The 23,321-nt window shown below is 43.9% G+C and overlaps 2 protein-coding genes across 4 annotated transcripts in view; one reads left to right on the top strand and one right to left on the bottom strand.

Annotated features, from left to right (window-relative positions):
• Positions 1 to 586: 586 nt before the first annotated feature.
• On the bottom strand, positions 587 to 9,238 carry LOC125701826 (uncharacterized). Its single transcript, XM_048964391.1, has 4 exons — positions 9,144 to 9,238; positions 5,712 to 5,887; positions 4,248 to 4,395; positions 587 to 1,548 (listed from the first exon to the last, which is right to left on the bottom strand). Exons 2-4 carry the CDS (start codon positions 5,769 to 5,771, stop codon positions 587 to 589), a joined length of 1,170 nt encoding a protein of 389 aa, XP_048820348.1. The 5' UTR covers positions 5,772 to 5,887; positions 9,144 to 9,238.
• Positions 9,239 to 9,394: 156 nt separating this feature from the next.
• LCP1 (lymphocyte cytosolic protein 1) overlaps positions 9,395 to 23,321 on the top strand; it is a 44,703-nt gene continuing 30,776 nt past the window's right edge. The window contains exons 1-2 of one of the 3 annotated variants that reach the window (XM_048957465.1): positions 9,400 to 9,518; positions 9,955 to 10,094. Coding sequence is in view for 1 of the 3 variants with exons in the window: in XM_048957437.1 (XP_048813394.1) it covers positions 10,130 to 10,183 (54 nt within the window). In the remaining 2 variants the exon portion in view is untranslated. Of the gene's footprint in view, positions 9,519 to 9,954; positions 10,095 to 10,114; positions 10,184 to 23,321 lie in introns of those variants that run through there. The other 2 variants (XM_048957456.1, XM_048957437.1) reach the window with 2 other exon arrangements.

Genomic DNA, 23,321 nt, shown 5'->3' with positions numbered 1-23,321 from the left:
CTTTTACAAAGGAGACATCAAGCACTGGCACAGGCTGCCCAGGGAGGTGGTGGAGTCACTGTCCCTGGAGGTGTTCAAGAAACATGGACACGTGGTACTGAGGGACATGGTTAGTGGATGTGGTGGTGATGGGCTGACAGCTGGACTAGATGATCTTAGAGGTCTTTTCCAACCTTAATGATTCTGTGATACTATGATTCTAAGTCTGTTCCTCATTTTGCATTCAATAAGATACAGGAAGAGAAGACCAAAGACCCATATAAGGGTCAGAACTGCCTTCCTAAATCCATGGTGATGAATGAACCCGCCATTTTCAAAGACATAAATGACGGGACTTTTCATAATTCCCATACACCATCTTTATAATAAAGTTGCATACATTTAAATCACCACGTGCTGCTATCTGAAGACACAACATTTCATTTAGTTATCACAAGTTATAATTCTGCACTAGTTATTTCTCAAGTAATGAGGGCAAATTCAAAGACCCACACAAACAAAAACAAAGTGGTTTTTTTTGGTTTTTGGTGTTTTTTTTTCTTTCTCCCTGCAAAGAGATTGCAAAAAGATACTACAATGTTTAATATTAATTACCTAGGAACTTCTGCTGCTCAGGCTTTCTTGTTTCATCTGCAGGTAGAGCGATGTCAGACAAAATCACTGTGTTAACTTCAGTCTGCAAGCTCCTGTTTTCAGTCATTAACCGGTTACTGAGGACTTCATAGTTGTAGCGGGAAACAAATGGCTTTTTGAGGGTTGTCTTCAAAGGCAGATGGTGAGAAGAACCTGCAGCTGAACTTTCCAGTGTAAATACAGGAGGAGTGGAATGGGCAGGGCCAGTGCTCTGTAATTTTTGATGCTTCACATGAGAGAATTTATGATTTTTGCAAAATGAGGAGTAATCAGACCCACTGGGGCTTTTAGTAAGAATAAAATCTCTCCTAGGAATTTGGGCAGAAAACACATTTTTTTCTTTGCTTTGGTTTGGCATTGGTCTGCTTGAGCAGATAGGAATAACTTCATATTGACCAACCAGGCTTGCAGTATTGCCTCGTAAAGACCAATGTGCAGACTTACTATTCTTAAAAACTAGATCACCCTTCTGCTTCACATCTTCTGCGGGGAAACTTGTTTCAGACAGAATTAAACCTCTCCTTTGGTCATGAAAACCTGTCCTTTTGGACTGGATCTGTGTTTGCCTATATTTACTGTCTTGATTAAGCTGACGTACATGTTGGCATTGGAAATGTACTGAACAAGAGGAAATGTGGTCAGACTGGGGTTGGATACTGCTGGACAGGTATTGAGACTGAAGAAGATCTTTGAGTTGGATTTGTGCTTGATTTTGGCAAATCTGATGTACAGACAGGAATGTATCTTCGGGCTGGGCTTTCACCAGATTCTGGGAAACGTGACCATGGCTGAAGGAAACATCTGTCTGCTTGACTTGCCCTTGAGTACTGGCATAACTGTCAGACACAACTTTTCCATTTTTATCATTCGTACTCTTCGTCACTCTAGCTTGGTATTGTCCAAAACCCCTGCCTGCTGAAAACAAGAGAAAAGAAAGACATTGAGAATGAAGCTTAGAAATTCTATTGGCTTATTCATCTCAGTTTAATGAGTAACATGTGCGGTGTGATGATGCTGAGCCCTAGTGTCCCACACCACTGAGGTGGAGATTCATTTCATACTCCTCACATAATAGCCACTTTGCTACCAGGGCTCATTCTGAAGGTCTATTGGCTCCTTAGCTAGACCCCAGCTTCCAAACAGTACTGCATCCAGAAGTAATTAGCCCTGAACACTTCTATCAACAAAGAAATTCTTACAAAATTACTCTTCATTCAGCCTGTGTAGTTCCACAAGCTTGCTGCTTTGCTCCCTTTGCTAGGGAAACTCATTTTCTGGGACCTGCTGAAGGAGAAGCCTCTCTCTAGCTCTCTGTTGCAGCTCAGCTCCCAAAGAAAGCTGGGACCATTGGGTTATCTCCCTCGATTTCTTGCCCTCCAGTACTGTGGCTGACAACTACAAGCTCTCTACCAGGTACAGTCCACCACCAGATCTCCTTGAAATTTCTTCTGCATTTTCAGTCAACTGCTTTATTGTATTACATCCTCACTTTCTACAGTTCCCTGCTGAGGAAGACACTTATGACGTACCACTAAAAGGCTCATCTTTTTTTTCCTAGCTCAGAGCTCCAGGCCCCAGGTCTCAGTCTCACACTTCATGAAGCACAAAACAATTCTGTCCCCAAAAATGATTGAAACACCATTGCTGAAGAGTTGCTTTTTGATCAATGGTCATGCTGCTGTTTAAATATCTGTCAGGTGCAACGGTTACATTTGGAGAAATGATCCTTGAACAAACTTTATTGTGCGGATCTTGGATTCTTGTCAGGTGTATCGTATAAATACATAATCCATAAATAGCAACCATCACTAATCATATGCTCTACTACAAGAAGAGCCATCACAATAAAACTCTGAGGATAAAAGGTTTATCTATCACTTTTAAAATGTTTTAAATCATGGGAGCATAGCTCTGGTATTGAGCCAGAAATATTTACATCTGTTTCGACAGCGCCAGGCTGGAAATGTATTGAATAGATTTTGCTAGCTTCAGAAGGGCCTAATAGTTACTTTTTTTTGTTTGTTTGTTTAACTGAATTCTCCTTAGTATTTTTAGCACTTTTATAAAGAAATTACACAATATGTCATCGTTTTTCCTTTAAAGTTAGTGTTACCTGTTAATAATTACAAATATAGCATAACAGTGTTCTAAAAACAAACAAAAAAAACAACCAAAAAACAAATGAGCTGTAACAAATAAAGTTGCTTATAATTTATTTCAAACATAACACAAAATATTTTTTCCTTCTAGTCTCTCATGATTACATGAAGACCGAATAGTTTTAGCTATTTAGATGCTCTAACGGAATTACAGAATCCAGAGGGAAATAAAAAGCAGTAAATGATCTATCACTTTAGATCAGTTTGTAGGGAGAGCACAGTTCTTTGATACGACCTTTATTATTTCATATTATATTAATTTTCATGTGTTAATCAGTGGAAAAAAAATGTTGAACAATTCAGTATGCCATATTTCTATAGCAGATCTATTTGCTGAAGTCAGCAAATCTGTTCAAACATCAAGAATCTCTTTTATAGATCTGGCTTCAGTATCAGTGAATAGTTTCCAGCTTCTTATATCACTTGTGTTAAAAATATTTTATTATAGATCATTTTATTGTTTTTCGTTTTTATTTTTAAAGGTTAGTGCTTAAATATTTAATCAATAGCTACTTTATATAAACTGAAAAGAGCTTTTCATTCACATATACTGGCACATAAAATGTCTGCTTATTTCTGAACCATACCGCACTGCAAGTCTCTGTTCTTAAATAGGATTTCCTGATGCCTTTAAAATAATATAAGCCAGTATATGTCTTTTCACATACATAGACATTGTAAGAATATGACCACCCCCACCCCCCCAAACATTTTTTCTTATTTTCTCTGTATCAAAGTTGTATATCACTACCCCTGTGGTTTGACTCTCATCTGTTTCAATACAACTTTTCCTGAAACCAGGGGTTTCTCATGTTATATCTTATTTTCTTGGACAAGCTAGTGGGGTAGCACTCAAGTCAGAAAAGTGGCAGGTTCCCACACCTGTCTCAACCACCTTTCCATTATTTTACATGAACAGCCTCCCAGAGAGATGCAGTGGTTCAGATAATCACACAGTCCTATTCACACTGCTCTGCCCTAGCAGCTTACAACACATGCTGGTAAGGCCAGGCTGGATGGGGCTTTGAGCAAACTGTTCTAGAGGGAAGCATCCTTGCCTATAGAGGGGGTTGGAACTAGATGATCTTAAAGGTCTCTTCCAACCCAAATCATCCTATGATTCTATGATTATGTAGACTAATCACTTATTGAAGAGCCACAGCAATTACAAATAGACACCTCCAGCACATTTTGCACTCAGTAAGAGAGTGGGCTAGCATCAACATGCATTAGTACACTTGCACTGAACATCAGCATTGTTCAGGATCTTCCATACTGCACTGTCAAGGAGCTTCAGCATTAGAACTGCCTGGCTGAAGCCAGCATGGGTATTTCCCTGCGCTCTGTTGTGAATTTACAGATTAACCAACAAGATTCATCTTCTTGTGTGTTAACTTCAGAGAACATATGGAATTTGAAACTATGCACTACAAGAACTGTTTTTATATAATTTACCTTTACCAACCTTCTCCCTTGATGTAGGCAGTTTAGATGGCAGCCTGGGAGGCAGAGGTCTACGAAGTAGTTTTGGCTGCTCAGCCATTTTCTGCTTTGCCTTTGTTCCTGAGAGATGACTGAAGATGTTTCCAAAGATCAGAAAAATCTGACAAGAAGACAAAACAAAAGAAATAGACATCTCCAGTTGAATGTGCTGAACTATGGATGGTCTGCTCATATAAACTGGGCAATACAAGAATCATAACACAGCACAAGTGGCCAGAAAGGGAGATATGTTCTCTCAGTGATTGATTCAACAGTTTTTCTAATTATTGTTAGTGTTTCAAGAAATAAATCAGTGATATTATAAAAAGAAACTGAAAGAGCTATTCCATTAACCTTGGAGTGCTTCCATTAAAGAATGATTTTCAGCAGTTTTGTCACAGAAGGCAAGGCAAAGTTTTTCTTGTCTGAGGAAAAGGAGGAGCAGGAAATTAGTGAAGCACCCCACATTAAGCATTCTGAAAGGTCTCAGAAATAGTTTTCTGCTGGATAAACAGATTTAGTATGAGCAACAGCTGACCCAGTTTAAAAAAAAAAAGAAAAAAAGCTGAGTATGCAAGTAGTATATTTATGCTTCTTTCCGGCTTCCTTTCAGATTATGATTGTAGACAATGATATTTATTTAAATCATAGAACTCCTGATTTGGTTTCAGGAGTCCTCTCATTACCAGCCAAGTTTAACACACTTCTGCTTCACAGTGATTTTCAAGGTTAGCTACGTTCCAGATTAAAGAGTTTAGGTTTCTTTTTTTAGTATAGAGCTAATATGACATAAGACATGAAACAAAGACTCACTCTTAAAAACTTGTAATCAGAAGGAAAGCACAGAAGACAAACCAGAGATGGTGACTTTCAAGAGAAATGAGAAGTGCCATAATCAGAAAACTACTGGCTCACAGGAACATTTACAAAGATAAAGAAAATTCTCACATGAACATACAAACAAGGGGATCTCTAGGAAAAGAAAATACTTCAATAATTCACTTTGAAGATAGGTAAGCTTGAGACTACAAATTTCTATGTGGACAAGATTAATTTAAATGGAAGTGTAGCATTATAAAAACTGTAATCAACAAAAATTGTGATGAAAAGAATGAACAGAGTCCTGAAGCACGTAAGCAGGATCAACTTCAGATTTGACATTCAGCTGACAAGCTTTAATGACAATAAAATAAGGGGATGGAGAAAGGAAGAAGCAGAAACTTGAAAAGGAAGCCTGGAGTCCAATGTTAACCACAGCAAGTTTGAATGAATGGTCAAACATCACAACAAGCATAATAATAATGATAATAAGCCAATAACAGCAACAACCCACAATGCAGGAATTCTTACCAAGCCAAAGATCAGTTTCAAGAACTGGGAAAAAAAAAACACTCCATGATCATGTCTTGCCTTCCTACGTGATCCACTACATCTTACCATTCCAGTCCTTGACTGCCAGATTCTGCCTGGCACTGGGCCATAGCACAGGACAAACATCCAGGCTGGAAGGGACAGGAGAGTTGAGTGTAGGATACTAAGAGTTTTAACCAGGCTGGTCTTGAAAACCACCAAGGATGGAGACCTCAAAGCCCTCTGTGCAACCTCTGTGCCTCCTGCAACACTGATAAAAATCCGGATGTAGAGTTCACAGCTGATAAGCACACACACATAAGCATGGAAAAATGTTCCTGGTTTCTCTCATGTAGGTTGCTTGGGTTCAAAATGACTGGGACTAAGGAGTGTGAGTGGTGTTTGATCAAGAAATTAAAGAACCAATGGAGTTGGAAGGGACCCTTAAAGTTCATCTAGTCCAACTCTCCTGCAATGAACAGGAACACTTACAGCTACATCAGGTGCTCAAAGCCCCTCCAGCCTGACCTTCAATGTCTCCAGGGATGGGCCATCCACCACCTCACTGGGCAACCTGTGCCACTGCCTCACTACCCTGATTGTAAAATATTTCTTCCTTATATCCAACATCTAAATCTTCCCTCTTTTAGTTTGAAACCATTTTCTCTTGTCTTATCACAGCAGATCCTGCTAAAGTGTCTGTTCCCTTATTTCATACAGCCCCCCTTTTAGTACTGCATGGCTGCGCTCAGGTCTCCCCAAAGCCTTCTCTTCTTTGGGCTGAACAGCCCCAGCTCTCTCAGCCTGTCCTCATAGGAGAGGTGTTCCATCCCTTGGATCATTTTTGTGGCCTTCCTCTGGACACATTCCCACGTCTCTGTCTCTCCTGTACTGAGGACTCCACATCTGGATGCTCAATACTCCAGGTGAGGTCTCATCAGTGCAGAAGAGAGGGGCAGGATCACCTCCCTTGCCTTGCTGGCCACACTGCTTTTGATGTAGTCCATCATACAGTCGGCTTTCTGGGCTATGAGGGCACACTGCTGGTGCATGTCCACCTTACCACCCACCAGTACCCCTAGGTCCTTTTGGCAAGGCTGTGCTCTATCCTTACATCCCCCAGCTTGTACTCACAATGGGGATTGCCACTACCCAGGTGCAAGACCTTGCACTTGGCTTTGTTGAACCTCATGAGGTTCATTTGTGTCCTCTGCTCTAGCCTGTTTAGGTCTCTACATGGCATCCAGTCCCTCAGGCATGTTGACCGTATCACACAGCTTAGTGTCATCCACAAACTTGCTTAGGGTGCACTCGATTCACAGAATCACAGAAACACCAAGGTTGGAAAAGACCCACAGGATCACCCAGTCCAACCATCCACCCATCACCAACAGTTCTCACTAAAAAATGTCCCTCAACAGAAAATCCAAATGTTCCTTGAACACCTCCAGGGTCGGTGACTCCACCACCTCCCTGGGCAGCCCATTCAGTGCCTGACCACTCTTCCAGAGAAGTAGTATTTCCTAATGTCCAGCCTAAATCTCCCCTGGCACAGCTTGAAGCCATTCCCTCTAGTCCTATCACCAGTTACATGAGAGAAGAAGCCGACCCCCAGCTCACTACAACCTCCCTGCAGGCAGTTACAGAGAGCAGTGAGGTCTCTCCTGAGCCTCCTCCAGACTGAACATTCCCAGCTCCTTCAGCTGCTCCTCATAAGCCCTGTGTTCCAGACCCCTCAGCAGGTTTGCGGCCCTTCTTTGAACCCGCTCCAGGGCCTCACTGTCTTTCCTGCAGTGGGGCCCAAAACTGAACACAGCACTTGAGGTGCAGCCTCACCAGAGCTGAGTACAGGGGATGATCCCACTGTCAGTGTCACAGATGAAGATGTTAAAGAGCAGCAGGCTCAGTACTGACTCCTGAGGGACATGCCTCATCACCAGTCTCCATCCAGACATTGAACCATTGACCACCACTCTCTGGGTACATATCTTGGTCTATCTTGTAACCAGTTCCTCATCCATTGAGCAATCAACCTGTCAAACACGTATCCTTCCAATTTGAAGAGTAGGATGTTACAGGAGACCGTGTCAAAAGCCTTACTGAAGCCCAGTGTCTCTTTCCTTGTCCACTCACACCGTTTCATCATCACAAAAATCAGCAAGTTTGGTCAGGCAGTACCTACCCCTAATGAAGCCATGCTGGATATCCCCTATCACCTCCCTCACTTCCCCATATCTTAGCATAGCTTCCAGGAGGATCTACAATATACTCCATGGTCTTCCCCACCACCAAAGTGAGGCTGACAGATTGGTAGTTCCCTGGCTCTTCTTTCCTATCCTTCTTAAACACAGGTTTGACACTGCCTTTCCCATCACCAGGAACTTCACCTGACAGCCACTATTTTCCACCAATACCTTGAGGAACACCACCTGCAAATTAGCAGGGATAGAACAGACTGGGAAAAAAATGAAGGCCTAGGATGAAAGTGGAGACAAAGAAAAGAACTTCCGACAGTGAGTGCAAGCAGTTGGCTCAGTGTGCAAACTCCACAGGAAACCCTGAAGTTTGAAGATAAGCAGGATGGATACGAAGGAAGGCAAGAGTCTGGATAGGGGTAGCGGAAGAAGTGCAGCACAAACAAGAAACCCTGGTGTTTCCAATAGGGTATCAGTGTTGTTCCTGCTAATAGAGACAGGAAGGATAAAAGCAAGCAAGATTACCACATGAGATTAAACTATTATAGTTATTGAGATTCTGGGTAAAAATCAAAGCGGGAACAGAAATAAGAAGTCGAAAGACTGAAGCCATCGTCACAGGGTTGTGGTCACAACTGTATGTCTAGCTTAGCTCCAGACACCAATAAGCTGAACCAGCAGGCTGCCAGTGCTAGAGAAGGTAAGAAGCAGATTAGTTGTGGAAATTCAGTGTGGCAGAGGAGCAAAGGAAGAAGGTCTCTGGGAGGAATCCTGCCACAGAGATTTTGGCAACAGGGCTGGAGAGCAAAGCCAAGGCAGGACAGAGAGAGGAGACAGCAAACATCACAGAGACTTCAGGTGTGGAACAGAAGAAACCTCAACGCAGCTGTGTCCTGTTCAAACATGGCCAAATATCAGGAACACTTTAGGGTGGTCTACCTAATTCTGTCAAGGCTGCAGACCCTGACATGGCCACCAAAGGCACCGCTCCTCAGCTTCACAGCTCTGACACTACCACACGCCCCAGCCAGAACCACTGGGGGTTTCAAACTAAAAGAGAGAAGATTTAGATATTGGATATAAGGAAGAAATATTTTACAATCAGGGCAGTGAGGCAGTGGCACAGGGTTCCCGGAGAGGTGGTGGATGCCCCATCCCTGGAGACATTGAAGGTCAGGCTGGAGGGTCTCTGAGCACCTGATGGAGCCGTGGGTGTCCCTGTTCATTGCAGGGGAGTTGGACTACATGAACTTTAAGGGTCTGCAGCTGTCTGCTGCACGTAGGACCTGAGGTGCCCTCTTACCAAGCCTACTAGGAAACTCACCCTACATCTGCCTCGCTTGGAGCAGCATCCCTCACCCTGCTGAACGGCACAGAGCAGCAGGAGAGCCCAACTCCCTTCCTCCCCCCACCCGGACCGCAAACCCCCTCGCACCGCTGCCACCAACCGCCTCCTCAGCCAGCAGAGCCGGGGGGCGTGGCCACATTTGCTTGGGGGCGTGGTCACGCGAAGGGGGCGTGGCCACGGTAATATGAGGCCGTGGTCACACTAATTTGGGGGCGTGGCCAAGCGGAGTGGGGCGGGGCCCACGTGTCGCGGCCGGGCGCGGAGCGGGTGGCAGCAGGCGGCGGGGTTGCGGCATCTCGCCCGCCCCGCGCCGGGTACCGGCACCGCCTGTTGCAACGCGCCTCCTCGCTGGTAATTATCCTCGCGCCGCTGGTTTCTTTTGATTTATTATCATAATTAAAAGCGATATTTCCCACGGGGGGGGGGGGGAAGCAATAAAAAAGCGACCCGCGGCCGCTTATGCAGGTAGGAGCCGCTGCCGGATCCGTGCGGCTCGGTGCGGGGTTAGCCGAGGGCGTGCGGGGACCGAGACCGGGCGGCAGGGCTGGGGGCTCAGCCCCGGTGTGAGAGCGGTGTGTGGTGACGGTGCGCTACGGGCGACCGGACCTGGTGGAAGAGTCAGCTGTGAGGGACACGGAGGTGCGGGCTGAGAGCAAACGCTGCTGGTAGCTCGGTTGGACGGGAGTGGGTATGGGAAGTGATGATACACTCTTGTGCCATCCTTCTGTGTCCCAAACTGCCTCAGCGATACTTTGAAATCTCAGCGTTTGTTCCTTTTTATCCACAGAGTCCCCCAAAAGACAACTCCTTTATAAGCAATGCTTGTTTGGAGAATATCTGAAGGTCGTTTCTTTGACTCGCTCTGGAAGTGGAGAGAAGCTGTTTGCATGTTGCAGATGACTCTGCTGTTTGTCCCCTGCCTGCAAGGTTATAACGCTTTCTCCCCAGAGTGGCAGCAATCGATGTCCCTCCCTGCACTCCCTCTGCTTCTGCTCCTCCCTTGGGCGTGGGTAAAGGTCAGTGAGGGGCATAGGATGAGGGAAAAATTCGGATCTCCTTCTACAAATGAAACCATGTAAATGAAATCAAAGGTATGGCCGCATCCCGCATAGCAGACGCCAGCGGGGAATTATTTATGTGAGGCACTGAGGCATTTACATTCATTTTATGTAATCATCACTCAAGGATCAATACTGTGCCCCAGTGATTCATTTGATCATTTGTTCCCATGCTAAGCATTGCAAGATTAAAAACAGGGCGTCACAGCTCAGAGATACGTCTGACATCCGCACCGTCAGCTCTCCCATGTTGGGCTATGAGCTGATTGGGGCAGGACCTGCCATGTCACCGTCTCTGCACAGCTTTGACATTGATGTCCCCATGGAGGTGTGGCTACCAGGGACTATGGGTGACTGGTGGGAACCCCCTGTAGGTCCATCCTGGTGCTTTGCGAGAGGTGGGATGAGGTGACTGATGGCACCTTGGGGTCAGGTAGGACCAGAGCAGGCACCTGGGACTGGGAATCCATGAAAGTGATGCCCTTGAGGAAACCTAACAGTGTAACAGAAGGAGGCTGGAGTCCTCCTACTGAAACCTTTTATTTGTGTTGGTGCTGTTGACAACGTGGCACTGGGCTGTGGTCTTCCCTTTGTAGGATTTGGTGAGCAGCAGTAGGTGTAATTAAACAAACCTGTGCTAAAACGTGTACTTCCTCTACAGCTGAGTGCTGCCTTGAACAGGGTTTGTTGTTGGCTGAGCCCCACTGCACCAGGTGTTGTGGGAGTGAGCCAGTGGTGCAGGTGATGATGACAGTGTGGCAGTGCAGCCTAGCAAGGCTCTGGCTGGATGGAGCCTTTTGGGTAGGTGCTGGTTGGTTGGATGTTCCACATGGATGGTTGGATGCTTCCACAGTGGTCATCACAGATAACCACCAGTTTTTTCTCTTGAACATAGGGTCCTTCATCGGAAGTTATATTGTTTTCCTTCTTATTGCAGAACCCACACTTCAGTTTTGTGGCTGGGTGAGATAAGTACCAATCAAGTACCAGTGTGGGTTACCAAAACAAAGGGATACAGTCAGAGAAAATTCTAGACTAGCACGATGGAAGTCTGCCTGCTGACCTTTAGTGTTGGAGCCATAAGGAACACAAATGGAAACTGACAAATTGGTAATAGCATTATGAGGCCGACATGAGGGATGGTTTTCTGAATTGTTGGTGTAGTGTGCGTAGGAAATATTTGCTGCTTTTCTCTTTGTATTTTGCTTTTCACAAACTCTCCCTGGGCTTCCTGTGAACAGACGCCCACCCCAGCCACCTCTGGTGTGCTACAGATTTGGTCTTGCTTGGGGACCTGAGTATTAGGGAGCGGAAATACTGTCTATATAAATGTCTGCTATGTGTAAGCTTCCTCTTTTCCTTCCCCCTGTCTGTGATCTGGTGGCCCTTCATATTTGCCATGCTTGACAGAAGCCAACAGTGTACGCTTGTGACTCAGAAGGTTGGCAGTATCCTGGCCTGCAACAACAGAGGGGCTGTCAGCAAAGACTGGGAGGTGATTGTCCACCTCTGCTGTGCCCTTGTGAGGCCCCATCTGCAATAGTGTGTCCAGGCCTGGGGCCCCCAGTACAAGATGGATACAGAGCTGTTGGTGTGGGTCCAGAGGAGGGCACTGTGATGATCAGAGGGCTGGAGCACCTCTCCTATGAGGAAAGGTTGAAAAGTTGGGTTTGTTAAGCTTGGAGAAGAGAAGGCTCCAGGGAGACCTCATGGCAGTCTTCCAGTACTTAAAGGGAACTTATAAGCAGGAGAGGGACTGAACTTTATACACAATCTGATAGTGATAGGACAAAGATTATGGTTTTAAACTGAGAGACGGGAGATTTAGATCAGATACTAGGGGAAATTTATTTTACTCAGGGGGCTGTGAGGCACTGGAACAGGCTGCCCAGAAAAGCTGTGGGTGCCCCATCCCTGAAGGCCAGGTTGGATGGGGCCCTGGGCAGCCTGAGCTGCTGGGTGGCACTGCCCATGGCAGGGGTTGGAACTGCATGGGCTTTAAAATCTCTTCTGACCCAAACCATTCAGTAATTCTGTGATTTACAGTGTGTTCACTTCCTCCTCTGTTACTGTCACTTAATCAGTATTTTGAATAAACCATATTTACGTTTTAATCTACTTTAGCCATATTTAATGTGTTCTTATTGTCATTATCCTTACACTTTTTTTTTCTTTCTTTTTTGGTGTTTTTGTTCTGCATCTCTACTTAATGTATTTCCTGAACTAACGTTTTCCAAGCTCAAATTTATTTGTTTGTTCATTTTCATCACTGAACTTTTAGTATTTAATCTTCTTCCCTGTTGTGATATATTAGCATTAGTAGACTGTTTCTAGATTGTGAATGCACACCTTTGACAACTATGGTTTCAGGAAGCTGTGGAAGTAGTTTCATAAGGTTTTCTTCTGCAAACAAAACTTCAGAATAAGGAATAAGCATTTCATCTTTACAAGCCATTAACCTGCAGAATGTTGATCATTTGCCCAGAGAGGTTGTGGATGCCCCATCCCTGGAGGCAACCAAGGGAAGGCTGGATGTGGCTCTGGGCAGCCTGATCTGGTTGTTGGTGACACTGCACACAGCAGGGGGGTTGAAACTGGATGAGCATTGTGGTCCTTTTTAACCCAGGCCATTCTATGATTCTATGATTTTGGGTGATACCACATGGAGCCTGGAGTTGGACTTGATCACTGTGTGGGTCCCTTCCAACTCAGGATATTCTGTGATTCTATGATTTTGGCTGGGAACAGTCATACATATGAGCTAAGAAAGCATGCATGTTTTTACATCAGAGAAGCCTCCTTCATTGAAGCATTTCATTTTCACATCATCCACTGAGCAGATGTGGGTAGATGACTCCTGAGGTCCCTTTTTACCAAGATGTCTGCAGACTTTTCTTCTCAGCCTGTTTATACTTGGTACTCTAGGATGGAAGGGCATGGTTAAAACTTGTATCATTGTCTTTGGGACAGCAGAATGGCAGCACATACCTTCCACATTACACTGATGTCAGTGAATCCATAGATTTTTGGAAAAAAGGTCACTATGATTTCTGGAATTGACCTTCCCAAAGACAAAGCATGGTAAAACTGCAGTCAAAAGATAATTGTTTCAAAGGCTTCAGTATTTTACAAAATAGCTTTGTTCTTGTAAACAGAAATAGCTGTATTTCCTATCAGAGGATTTTCTTCGCTCAGTACAGTTCCTGTCATCTTCCTGTTATGTTGCTTAATCTGGAAATAAAGCACACTTCTAAACTTCTCTAAATGTATAATTTATTCTTTTTTTTTAAACAAACATTGCCATGTTAGAATGGAATTGCTATCCCTGCCAATGGCAATATACATATATATGTATATGGGGAAAAGTTCTGTTTATTGCATCCGCTGATAAAAGACAGCCAGTGTGCTGTGGAACTGAGTGATATTATTTTGTACTGAGGAAAGCGTGTAGCTGAAAAAGTGCAAGAGCTGCTGTTTTTTGTTTTGTTTTGTTGGTTTTTTTCATAGTCTTATGCACAGATCACGTTAAATAGCAAAGATGCAAAAAGCAGCAAGTATCTTCTGTTATGGAGAAGTTTCAAGTTGAATCATTGAAGACACGTATCTAAGATTAGGTACTTCTTTGTTTCAGGATTATGAGAAGCTACATGAGAACATTCTCCAACATTTTTTATAAACAGAAGTTTCTGGATGACTGGAAAGTTGTCAATATAGTTTTTCTTCTGTTGCTTATGGGAAGAAATTGAAAGATGAGGTTTCAGTGGATCTTCTAGGCAAACGCTTCTTAGCATTTACAAGAAAATAAATCATTTAAGCCATATGTTGAAATGTCAATTCAAGCTTTATAGCCTTTTTGAAAATATGAAAGCATCTGTGCTCCTAAGTGTCAGTAAAATTTTACAGCATTTATGCCTGGTTGTATACCATCGTGACTTGCTGATGTGCTGTAAGGAGGAATATTAAGTACAGATTGTGATGTTTTACTCATGCAATACAAATGCTTGAAAATTTAACTGGTGCTTATTGGTTAAGTTTGGCAAACTATTGTTGATTCTTCCCTGCCACATCTATTTGCTGTTTTTATGGCCTTATTTTTTTCACTTGTGTATGTGGGGTCAGAGTTTTCAAAACAAATTGTGGCTTTCAGAGTACCCAATTTAAGACAGGGAAGTAAAAACAGAGAAGTCTCTGGAAAATGCTGATCAGTTGCTGTCAGTAAGCTGTACTCTGTAAGGTCCCAGAGAACAAAATGCATTAGGCCTTCTGAAAGTTTCTTCTCATAAGTCTTCCATATCCCAACATCAGCATTCATGATTTTTCACTCAGGATTAAAGCAAATAGCAAAAATTACACAAGGTGCTTGAATGAAGTTTTGGGGGTACAGGAAGGTCATTTGCATGTTTGTGACTTAATCTGCTTAGCTTTAATGAACAAAGCTAATCAGAGCTGCGATTAAAACAAGGAGTGTGAGCAATAGGTTGCAATCTCAAAACATACATTTTTACTGATGAATAAGATGAAGTAGTTCAAGTGTTCCTTTAAAAAAAACCCTTTGTTTCTCTTAGCAGTTCTGCATTAAGAAACACCCAACTTGCTATTTCTGTGTGCTTTCCCAGTGGCTTGGGCTCTGCTCAATAGGAGAGCAGATACTTTCTGGTAACACCTATGCAGTTACTCCTAGGACTAAAATGCTGCTGTGTGGACTGTTATCTACCAGTTTGAGTGAATGTAGGCAAAACCACTGATTGCATTTCCCTTGCTAAATGTTTGAAATTAGTGGAAAACATCCTCCTCACTGGTAGACCCAACGCCAAATGCCTAACAAGTGGGCTGGTTGGGTTAGTCTAGCATAACAGTGCGGTGCTCTTCCTTTTTACCTGATGGGAGACCTTAGGTGCCATCAGGTGATGAGCCTGGGGCATCTCCTGCCTGTAAGCATGTGCAGTAGTTGGACCTCTTGGGTGGTGCAAGGAGACATCAGGGCAGAGGAGTTAACACTGTGCTACTCCTTTCCTGATGAAGTGGGGTTGTCATCCTCTGTGGGTCTCCTGTTCTCATCAAACATTGTTCTTTAGTAATAGCACCAACCGTAAAGTCTTTAAAAATAAACTGCCTTCAGATATATATGTTACTGAGATACCTGATATTTGCAAAAGTTGCTGGCTTTTACATCATGCTGAGGGTATCAATATACACAAGATGTTTGGGACAAATATTTAAAAGTACTGCAAAGGGAAAATAGCGTTCTGCACATTTTACAATGGCAACCATTTTACAGGATGGGGCAGTGCTGCTTTGTTATTTTTATGTTACAAATAAAGTTCTTTTATCTTCTGCTTGCTTCAGACAAATTGCTGTGTCAAAAAGAGGTAGCTGGCAGAAAATGAGAAAGGGTTATAGTCAGAGAGAGAAAATGTTCATACTAAGGATTCTTTCAACTTGCCTTCAATCTCCTGTAAATAAGTGGATAACTGACACATTTTTCATCTGATTTCTAGTACCAGAAGGAATCAAAATATTTTAAGGGCTACCATCTCCTGCCTTCTTTTCATTTCATTTATCACTAGTGATACTACATACATTCAATTTTCAAGCCAACTTAAAAACACTCTTCCAATGAGGACTGTCATTTCTCACTGATTTTCAGATAACCTTCCTGTCTAGCCTTGCTGAACAGCTTTGCATTTGCCTTTGTGTGTAGTTCCCATTTGCATCCCAGTACCCAGGCTTCATCAACATGTGCTTTCATAATTACACATCCCACACAGACAGGTGGAAAGTTTTGGGCAAGCAAATTTTTGGGAGAGGATGGGATGGGAGAGTCTGGTGGCTAAACCACTGTTTCACACCATGAGACATCACTCTTGCAGATACATACATATATGTATGTATATGATATGTATATTTTTATACACTAGACTAAAACGCATTAGTCAGCTACAGCTAGGTTGCTACCAGCATTTGAAGTAGTTTGTGTAAGGTGGGACTTGAAGACTCCCACATTAGCGTAGGTGTACATAACAAATGTAGTGAGGGTGTTTCCACGAAATGATGGGCAGAAGAGCGCAGCCTTTCCTTAAGAGCTCACTAATTCTGCAAGTTGCTTGAAAGACCTGTCAGAAAGGTGGCCTTCAGAAAGGGCTGGGGCTTTTGGCTGCAAATACCTGCGCGCTGAGAAGGGAGGCTGCAGAGATTTGTAAGGAGGTTGCAGAACAGCTGGCACACAGGATCTTAGTATATATACAGTAATTTACCTCCTTTTCATTCATGAGTCAGCATCATTGCAGGGACATACCCTTGGGCATAGAGTATCTGGAGAATTGTGGTTCACATGTCAGTTGTCCTCGTGGTGCCTCATTTGTGCAGCCACTGCCAGAAATGCACCTACAAAGGTGTCATAGGATCATAGAATATGCTGGGTTGAAAAGGAACACAGCGATCATCTCGTTTCAACCCCCCTGCTGTGTGCAGGGCTGCCAACCACCAGGCTGCCTGGAACCACATCCAGCCTGGCCTTGAATGCCTCCAGGGATGGGGCATCCACAACCTCCTTGGGCAACCCGTTCCAGGAAAGATGCTCAGAGTGCTCACATCTTGCTGGCATGTGGATGTGCACTTACTTTTAAAATGAAAGATAGCAGCTCTTCAGGAAATGGATATTACAACCTGCAGCTGAAACTATTGAGGAACTGTAAACAGGCTGACAGGCTAAATCTAGCCTTTGCATAGGGGGCAAGCTTCTTGTTCTAACACAATTCGCAAGTCAGAGAGAGCCTCCAGCATGTGGCTGAGGATGTTATTACTGTGTTGGTGTGCTGAATGGGAGCACAGCAGGTCTTCTCTGTGAAATTTGTTCCCCTGAAGTGATTCTCCCAGTCTGCTATGTGCTGGTGGCCTCACCTTGAGCACAGTTTTGGATGCCACAAGACAAGAAAGACATAAAGCTACTAGAAAGCATCCAAAGGGAAGCTACAAAGATGGTGAAGGATCTAGAGGGGAAGACATATGAGGAATGGCTGAGGTCCCTTGGTGTGTTCAGCCCAGAGCAGAGGAGCTGAGGGGAGGCCTGATGGCAGCTGCAATTCCTCACAGGAGCAGAGGGGCAGCACTCAGCTCTGCTCTCTGGTGACCAGAAGAATTCAGTAACATGGTCTGAATTTGGGGTAGTTCTGTGCAGAATCAGGAGTTGGACTCAGTGATTCTGGTTGGTCTCGTGCTCTTATCTGCATGTCCTTCAGTCTTGGCTAGCAAAGAGGGTTGAAGTAACAGAAGATGCTTATGCTTTCTTCTTTCCTCCTCTCTTTGTAGTTCACTGATGATAGTAGCAAGCCATCCTTCTGTGAAGTGCTGTCTATTGGTTATACTTGGTTATGTCTCTCCTGTCTGGGACAATGCAAGCCCTTTAGGGAAGCTTTCTATGTTATCCTCTATCTTCGTTAATCATAGAATCATCCACAGAATTGTTTGAGTTGGAAAGGATCCTTAAAGGTCAACTAGTCCAACTCTCCTGCAATGAACAGGGGCTCCTACACCTAGACCAGACTGCTCAAAGCCACTGCAGCTTCACCTTGTATGTCTCCAGGGATAAGGCATCCACCACCTCTCTGGGTAACCTGCTCTAGTGCCTCATCATCCGTATTGTAAAGAACATCTTCCTTATATACAGTCTTAATTTCCACTCTTTTTGTTTGAAACCATTTCCCCTTGACCTGTAACAACAGACGCTGCTTAAAAGTCTGTCCCCTTCCTTCTCACAGCCCCCCTTTAGACACTGAAAAGCTGCTTTCAGGTCTCTCTGGAGTCTTCTCTACTCCAGGCTGAACAGCCCCAGCTCTCTCATCCTGTCCTCATAGAGGAGGTGTTCCATCCCTTGGGTCATTTCTGTAGTCCTGGAACCACAATGCCTGGTGGCTTCAGGAGCCGTCTTGCAAACCCACCCTAGTCACAAAGAAGACACAAACACATGGAGAGAAGCAAACCTGAATACCCAGGAGCATTCTGTAAGAAAAAATCCTTGCTGCATTACCCATTCCTGTATGCAAACCTGAGGTGTTGGGAAGATGGTTGACATGCTAGATGAGGGAAAGCTCCTTAAAGCACTCTCAAGGTTATGCCCAGCCATGCATGTTTCCCTAACATGTCTCACAGCATGGTTTCACATCATATCACACAGTCCTAGTGTTTGCAGAGGGCCTGGTGTCACCCTGATTCCCACTGTGCAGTGCTTATGCTTTCAAGCATTGTCTAGTGCTGGGATGCCAGACAGCCAGGTGTGTCCAGCTGCATTTCCTAAAGACAGTGGGAATTCCAGGCCAGCAGCTCACAACTCAGAATGTCTTGAGGCCGTTTTTGTCCCTGGGTGGGTAATGTGTCTCTCTGTACCTAGTGCTTGCTCAGAACAATGTCCCAGCCTTTCTCCTTCCCACTGCTCTTCTAGGCAGGTAGCTTTGAACAAGTATCTGCTTTCTGGTCACAAGCATGCAGGCAAAATAAAGTCATCACAAAGATGCTAAAATACACAAACTCTGTAACCTGCTCTTAAATCTGGCTGAGCACCCCTTTGACATTTTCCCTAATCTTCCTTTTACTGTTGACATACTTAAAAGACCTTTCTTGTTATCCTTTTCCTCCTCTGCAAGGTTTAGCTCCAAGAGGGCCCTAGTCTTTTTTTGTTGCATCCCTACAGGCCCTGAAAACATTCCTATATTCTTCCCAGGTGGCCAAGCCCTTTTTTCACGTTCATGGACCTTCTTTCATTTTAGTTTATCAATGAGTTCCTTACTCATCCACACAGGCTTCTTGCCATCTTTCCTTGATTTCTTACTTGATTAACAAGATGAAATAAATGCAAGGCAAAACTTGGTTTTGCTTATTTGAGATAAGCTAGAAGTGTAAAGGAACTGTAAATGTGTTTTCTGGGGTTTGAGCTGAAGCAGAACAGCCAAGAGCAGCTGTAATTGGTGTTCGTGATTACTAGCTCACAAAGAGGTGCAGAAATGTCTCCTCCCTCTCAGGTGTTTTGCCTTCATATTTATCATAGAATCGTGGAATCATTGCAGTTGGAAAAGACCCCTAAGATCATTGAGTCCAACGTCCACCTACCACCAGTACTGTCCATTAAACCATGTCCTTTAGTGCCATGTCTACACATTTCTTTGAACATCTCCAGGGATGGTGACACCACCACCTCCCTGAGCACCTCTTCCAACGCATCACCACTCTTGCTGAGAAATTCTTCCTGATATCCAATCTGATTCTTCCCTGGTGCAACTTAAGGCCATTCCCTCTCATCCACTCACTGTTACATAGGAGAAGATGCTGACTCCCATCTCACCACAACCTCCTTTCAGGCATGGTAGAGAGAGATAAGGTCTCCCCTGAACCTCTTCTCCAGAATCAATAATCCCAGTTCTCTCAGCTGCTCCCTATATGACCTTCATCCTTCCCCCACAGAACGGTGCAGAGCTGGGAGCAGAGCCTGCTCTGAGCACAACTGCAATGAGAGTGGAAATGAAACCCCATGGGTCAGGCATTTGCTGTCCAGATTCTGTAGGCATTGAGTTGTTGGGGTTTTTTTTGGTACATACTGGAGAAACACAACAAGTTCCTCCTGGGGAGGCAAACTTCCTCACCAGAGGGGGAACCAGTAACTGCACTCAGGGGTTTCTGAGGAGCAGTGTTTGGCAGTTTCAGTGCAGAATTTGGGGCCAGTGACTCCAGGCTTGGAAAATGCGTGTGAGAAATGGGGCTTGTGAACCAAATGCTCAAAGAAATAGTGAGAAGAACATTGGCGTGGGAGCAAGTAAATAGGAACTGGTAGGGTAGGAATCAGAAGGAGTGAGGAGATGGCAGGAGGAAGAGAGAGAATGAAAAAAATACAGAAAGTGGGCAAAGGGAAAATGAGAGGATAAAGAGAAATATGTAAAACAAAAGAGGAAGAAATACAGCAGTGTGATTTTTAAAGAAGCTGAGCAGACTAAAATGAAAAACAAGCCAACAGCAAAGCAAACAGCTTATGAAGTTGAGTTTTCCAACACTGAAAAACATTTAAAATCAAAGTATAATGACAGAGTGTTCATGAAGGTATGTATGCAAGCATGCCTGAGTGCACAAAGCATTTTGTTCTTTCGTGTAAGTGTTGCTGAGCAGCGAAAGTGTTGGTTTCCTTCTGATCCACAAACTAAATTATTCTTTTCTAAGACCCTTGGTAAAAAGCTGCTGGTGGAGCAGCTGGAGAGCAGATTCATCTGCAATTGTGTTTTTTCCCCCTGCCTTTGCAGGAGTTTGCAGCAGAAAGTAGGTGCTCAAATTCTGGCAGTGGAATTGCCTTCAGTCCCAGCACAGGAAAGGGAGGGAGTGTAGGAAAGCCCATTGTGCTGCAGTGCCAAAGCCACCAGGAGGTGACACTGAGACTAGAAGTCTAACAAATGAAGAAAGTCGCTTAACTGTGAGACAGCTTTTGTGTGATCCAGATGCTTAAAAATTCACGGCTTTTTTTCCTCTTAGCTTTGCGAACCAACTGTCACAGTAATCATAATTTAAACTAAAGCATTTGTTTTCCTTCTATTTCTTCATACTCTTTACTTCTACTAAGCCTCTGAGCCACTGAAATCCCATTTTCACTCTTTTCACCCAGTCATGAAGATGAAATATTTCCTGAAAGAGAAACACAACAGCTTGGAAACCAGCTGAGTTAGGGTCTAGTTGAAACTCTGCTTTTCGGAGTTGTGGAAAACAGAATCATGAGAGTCAGTACTGTTGCAATAGCATTTGAAAATGCCACTTGTGAGCCCATATCCTTCTGGAGCTGTGTTTATCAGCTCACGGGGTCACTGTTGGTCCCTGTGTAAGACATAGGGATCCAGCATTTTTCCATGACAGCCTGAGGAGCATTGGTTCTTTCCTTCCACTTCAAATCCACGACAGACTGCTGTCCTGAATGCTCTTTTTTGCGTTAATAATGGCCAGACTTTTCCAACCTGTTCTTTCTCCCACACCAAGTAAAACCCAAGATTAGCTTATACACTGTTATTAATATTTCACTAGTACTCCCTATTGCAACAAATGGATAGTTCTGCTCAATAATTCATGGCTGGGTGTAGCCTATAAAATTTGTATTGGGGTGTACACTTTCATGTTACTTATTTATTATTGCTTTCATTTTACAGGAGTTTTTTTCTTTGCTACTTCATTTTTCACTCGCATAAATGCCTCTCGCTCAAAGTTCAGACTGCCTGTGGGAAATCAATCTTGTTCTTTGTGTCTTGTAAGTAAGGCTGAGCTCTTAGCACAAGTGCCTGGGGCTTGGCCATAAGTAAAACCTTCAGGCACAGATCTCGTACTTCAGTGTAGAAGATTTCTTTGCAGCAAATGATTTTGGGACTTTGGTACCAAGACTCACAGCCCAAATTCCACCCCTGGCTTCAGAGATATCTGCTCCCTCATGATTGATAACAGCATGGCTACTTTTCTGCCAACAGATAGTATTCTCTTCTAGGTCCCCAAATACATTCAGGGGAGTGCAATTCTTACTAGGTTGGTTGTAATCCCTCTTTAGGAGTGATCTTTTGCTTTGCTTTGTGGAAACAGTCTACCCAAAGCATCCAGTTTGGAAACTGGAAGCTGCACAAGCATGCAAAATCATCCTGGTCGCTCTTGTGGTCAGCTGTAGGGAAAAGAGTAAAATCTGGAGAGCTGCTGATTCTTGGTGTAACCCCACAAAAAATGCCCTTCTCCATATGAGATAACTTCTTTTTACATGTCTCCATCCCTACATGGGCCAGTGTACAAGCCTAGATGTTCCACACAGCATGGCACTGCTGTTTCTTGGATGTTACAACAGGGCACCAGGGATGTAGGTGGGTCCTGGCACGGAGGTGTTGGAGATCCCATATATCAGAGAAGGGAGTTGTGGAGGCACATTTTTCCATCTGGAGGTGAAGTGGCTTTGCCCTACTCATTCCTTGAGCAAGTTTAGATTGTGAGATGCTGTTACTGCACCAACAGAGATTTTCTGGTATCATAATATACCCTCCCTTCCCTCCCCCACCCCCCCAAAAAAAAGACCCCCGAGATCCATATTGTGATAGGTTCAATGGATTCACCCATCATTACTTTGCATTCTCAGGACTTTTTCTGGCAGATAGAATACAGCATGAAAGGTATTATTTTCACACGTGACTACTACACAGTCTGTAGTATTTTCTCCAGAGATCACACGTGGCATTTCAGAGCAAGCTGCTAAAATGTGCAATCCCTAGCAGGGTATCTTGCCCCAACAAATGTTGCAGGTCAAATTGCTTATCCTAACCTAAGTGCATGCCATTGAAGTATTGACTCCAGCTTCAGAAGGACGCATTTACTTTTCAACAGCGTTTGAGTTCTTAGGATCTGCTTTCAGAAACAGTGCAGACGTGTCAGTGCTTCAATCACTAGTGGATGCAGGAAGTGTCACCGACTTTTAACAGGGACAAGAACAGGGTCACACTGAACAAAGCTGTGACTCTGCACTGAAATGCAGTGGGAATTGGAACCGGGTCCTCTGTATTTTTACAAGAGTAAAATAATGCTTCTCTAAATGAGATCACTTATTAAATAATTTCCTTTAATTTTGATTTGCCCTATTTTTTTCATAGACAGGCTCTGCTAAAAGGGTTCGTTTAAAACTGTGCTGTCATTCAAACAAAGACATTTTGGAGGTCCATGGGAACCTCCCATTTACATCTGTGAAGATCTGTGTGCCTATCCTCACTCTGCTGCCCACCACATGCTTTCCATCCTGTACATTTTACTGCATGGACAGCATGTACACAATCCATGACTGTATCAGCAAGAAGGAGGCAAGGAAAGTATTGCATTATGTGAGCATGTGATTTTACAAAGCATGACTTTTGGAGAATCTCATTCCATGAAGTAGAAGCAGCCTGGAAAAAGGCAAAGGTCTTAGGTTATGGCAGAAAAAGGCCACCACAGGAATATCCCTTCTTAATTCCCACCAGGAGACTCTTGCCTATGACAGACCCTGGCTCAGTCGTCTGTTGGGGATGCTTGTTCTCACCAAGTGTGGCTGTTAATCAGCTGTACTTGCTTTTAAACA

This window comes from Lagopus muta, chromosome 1 (assembly GCF_023343835.1).
Source record: "Lagopus muta isolate bLagMut1 chromosome 1, bLagMut1 primary, whole genome shotgun sequence".
NCBI classification, from domain to species: Eukaryota; Metazoa; Chordata; class Aves; order Galliformes; family Phasianidae; genus Lagopus; species Lagopus muta.
The sequence above is the reverse complement of the archived record's forward strand: the minus strand, read 5'-3'. Positions and strand labels throughout refer to the sequence as shown.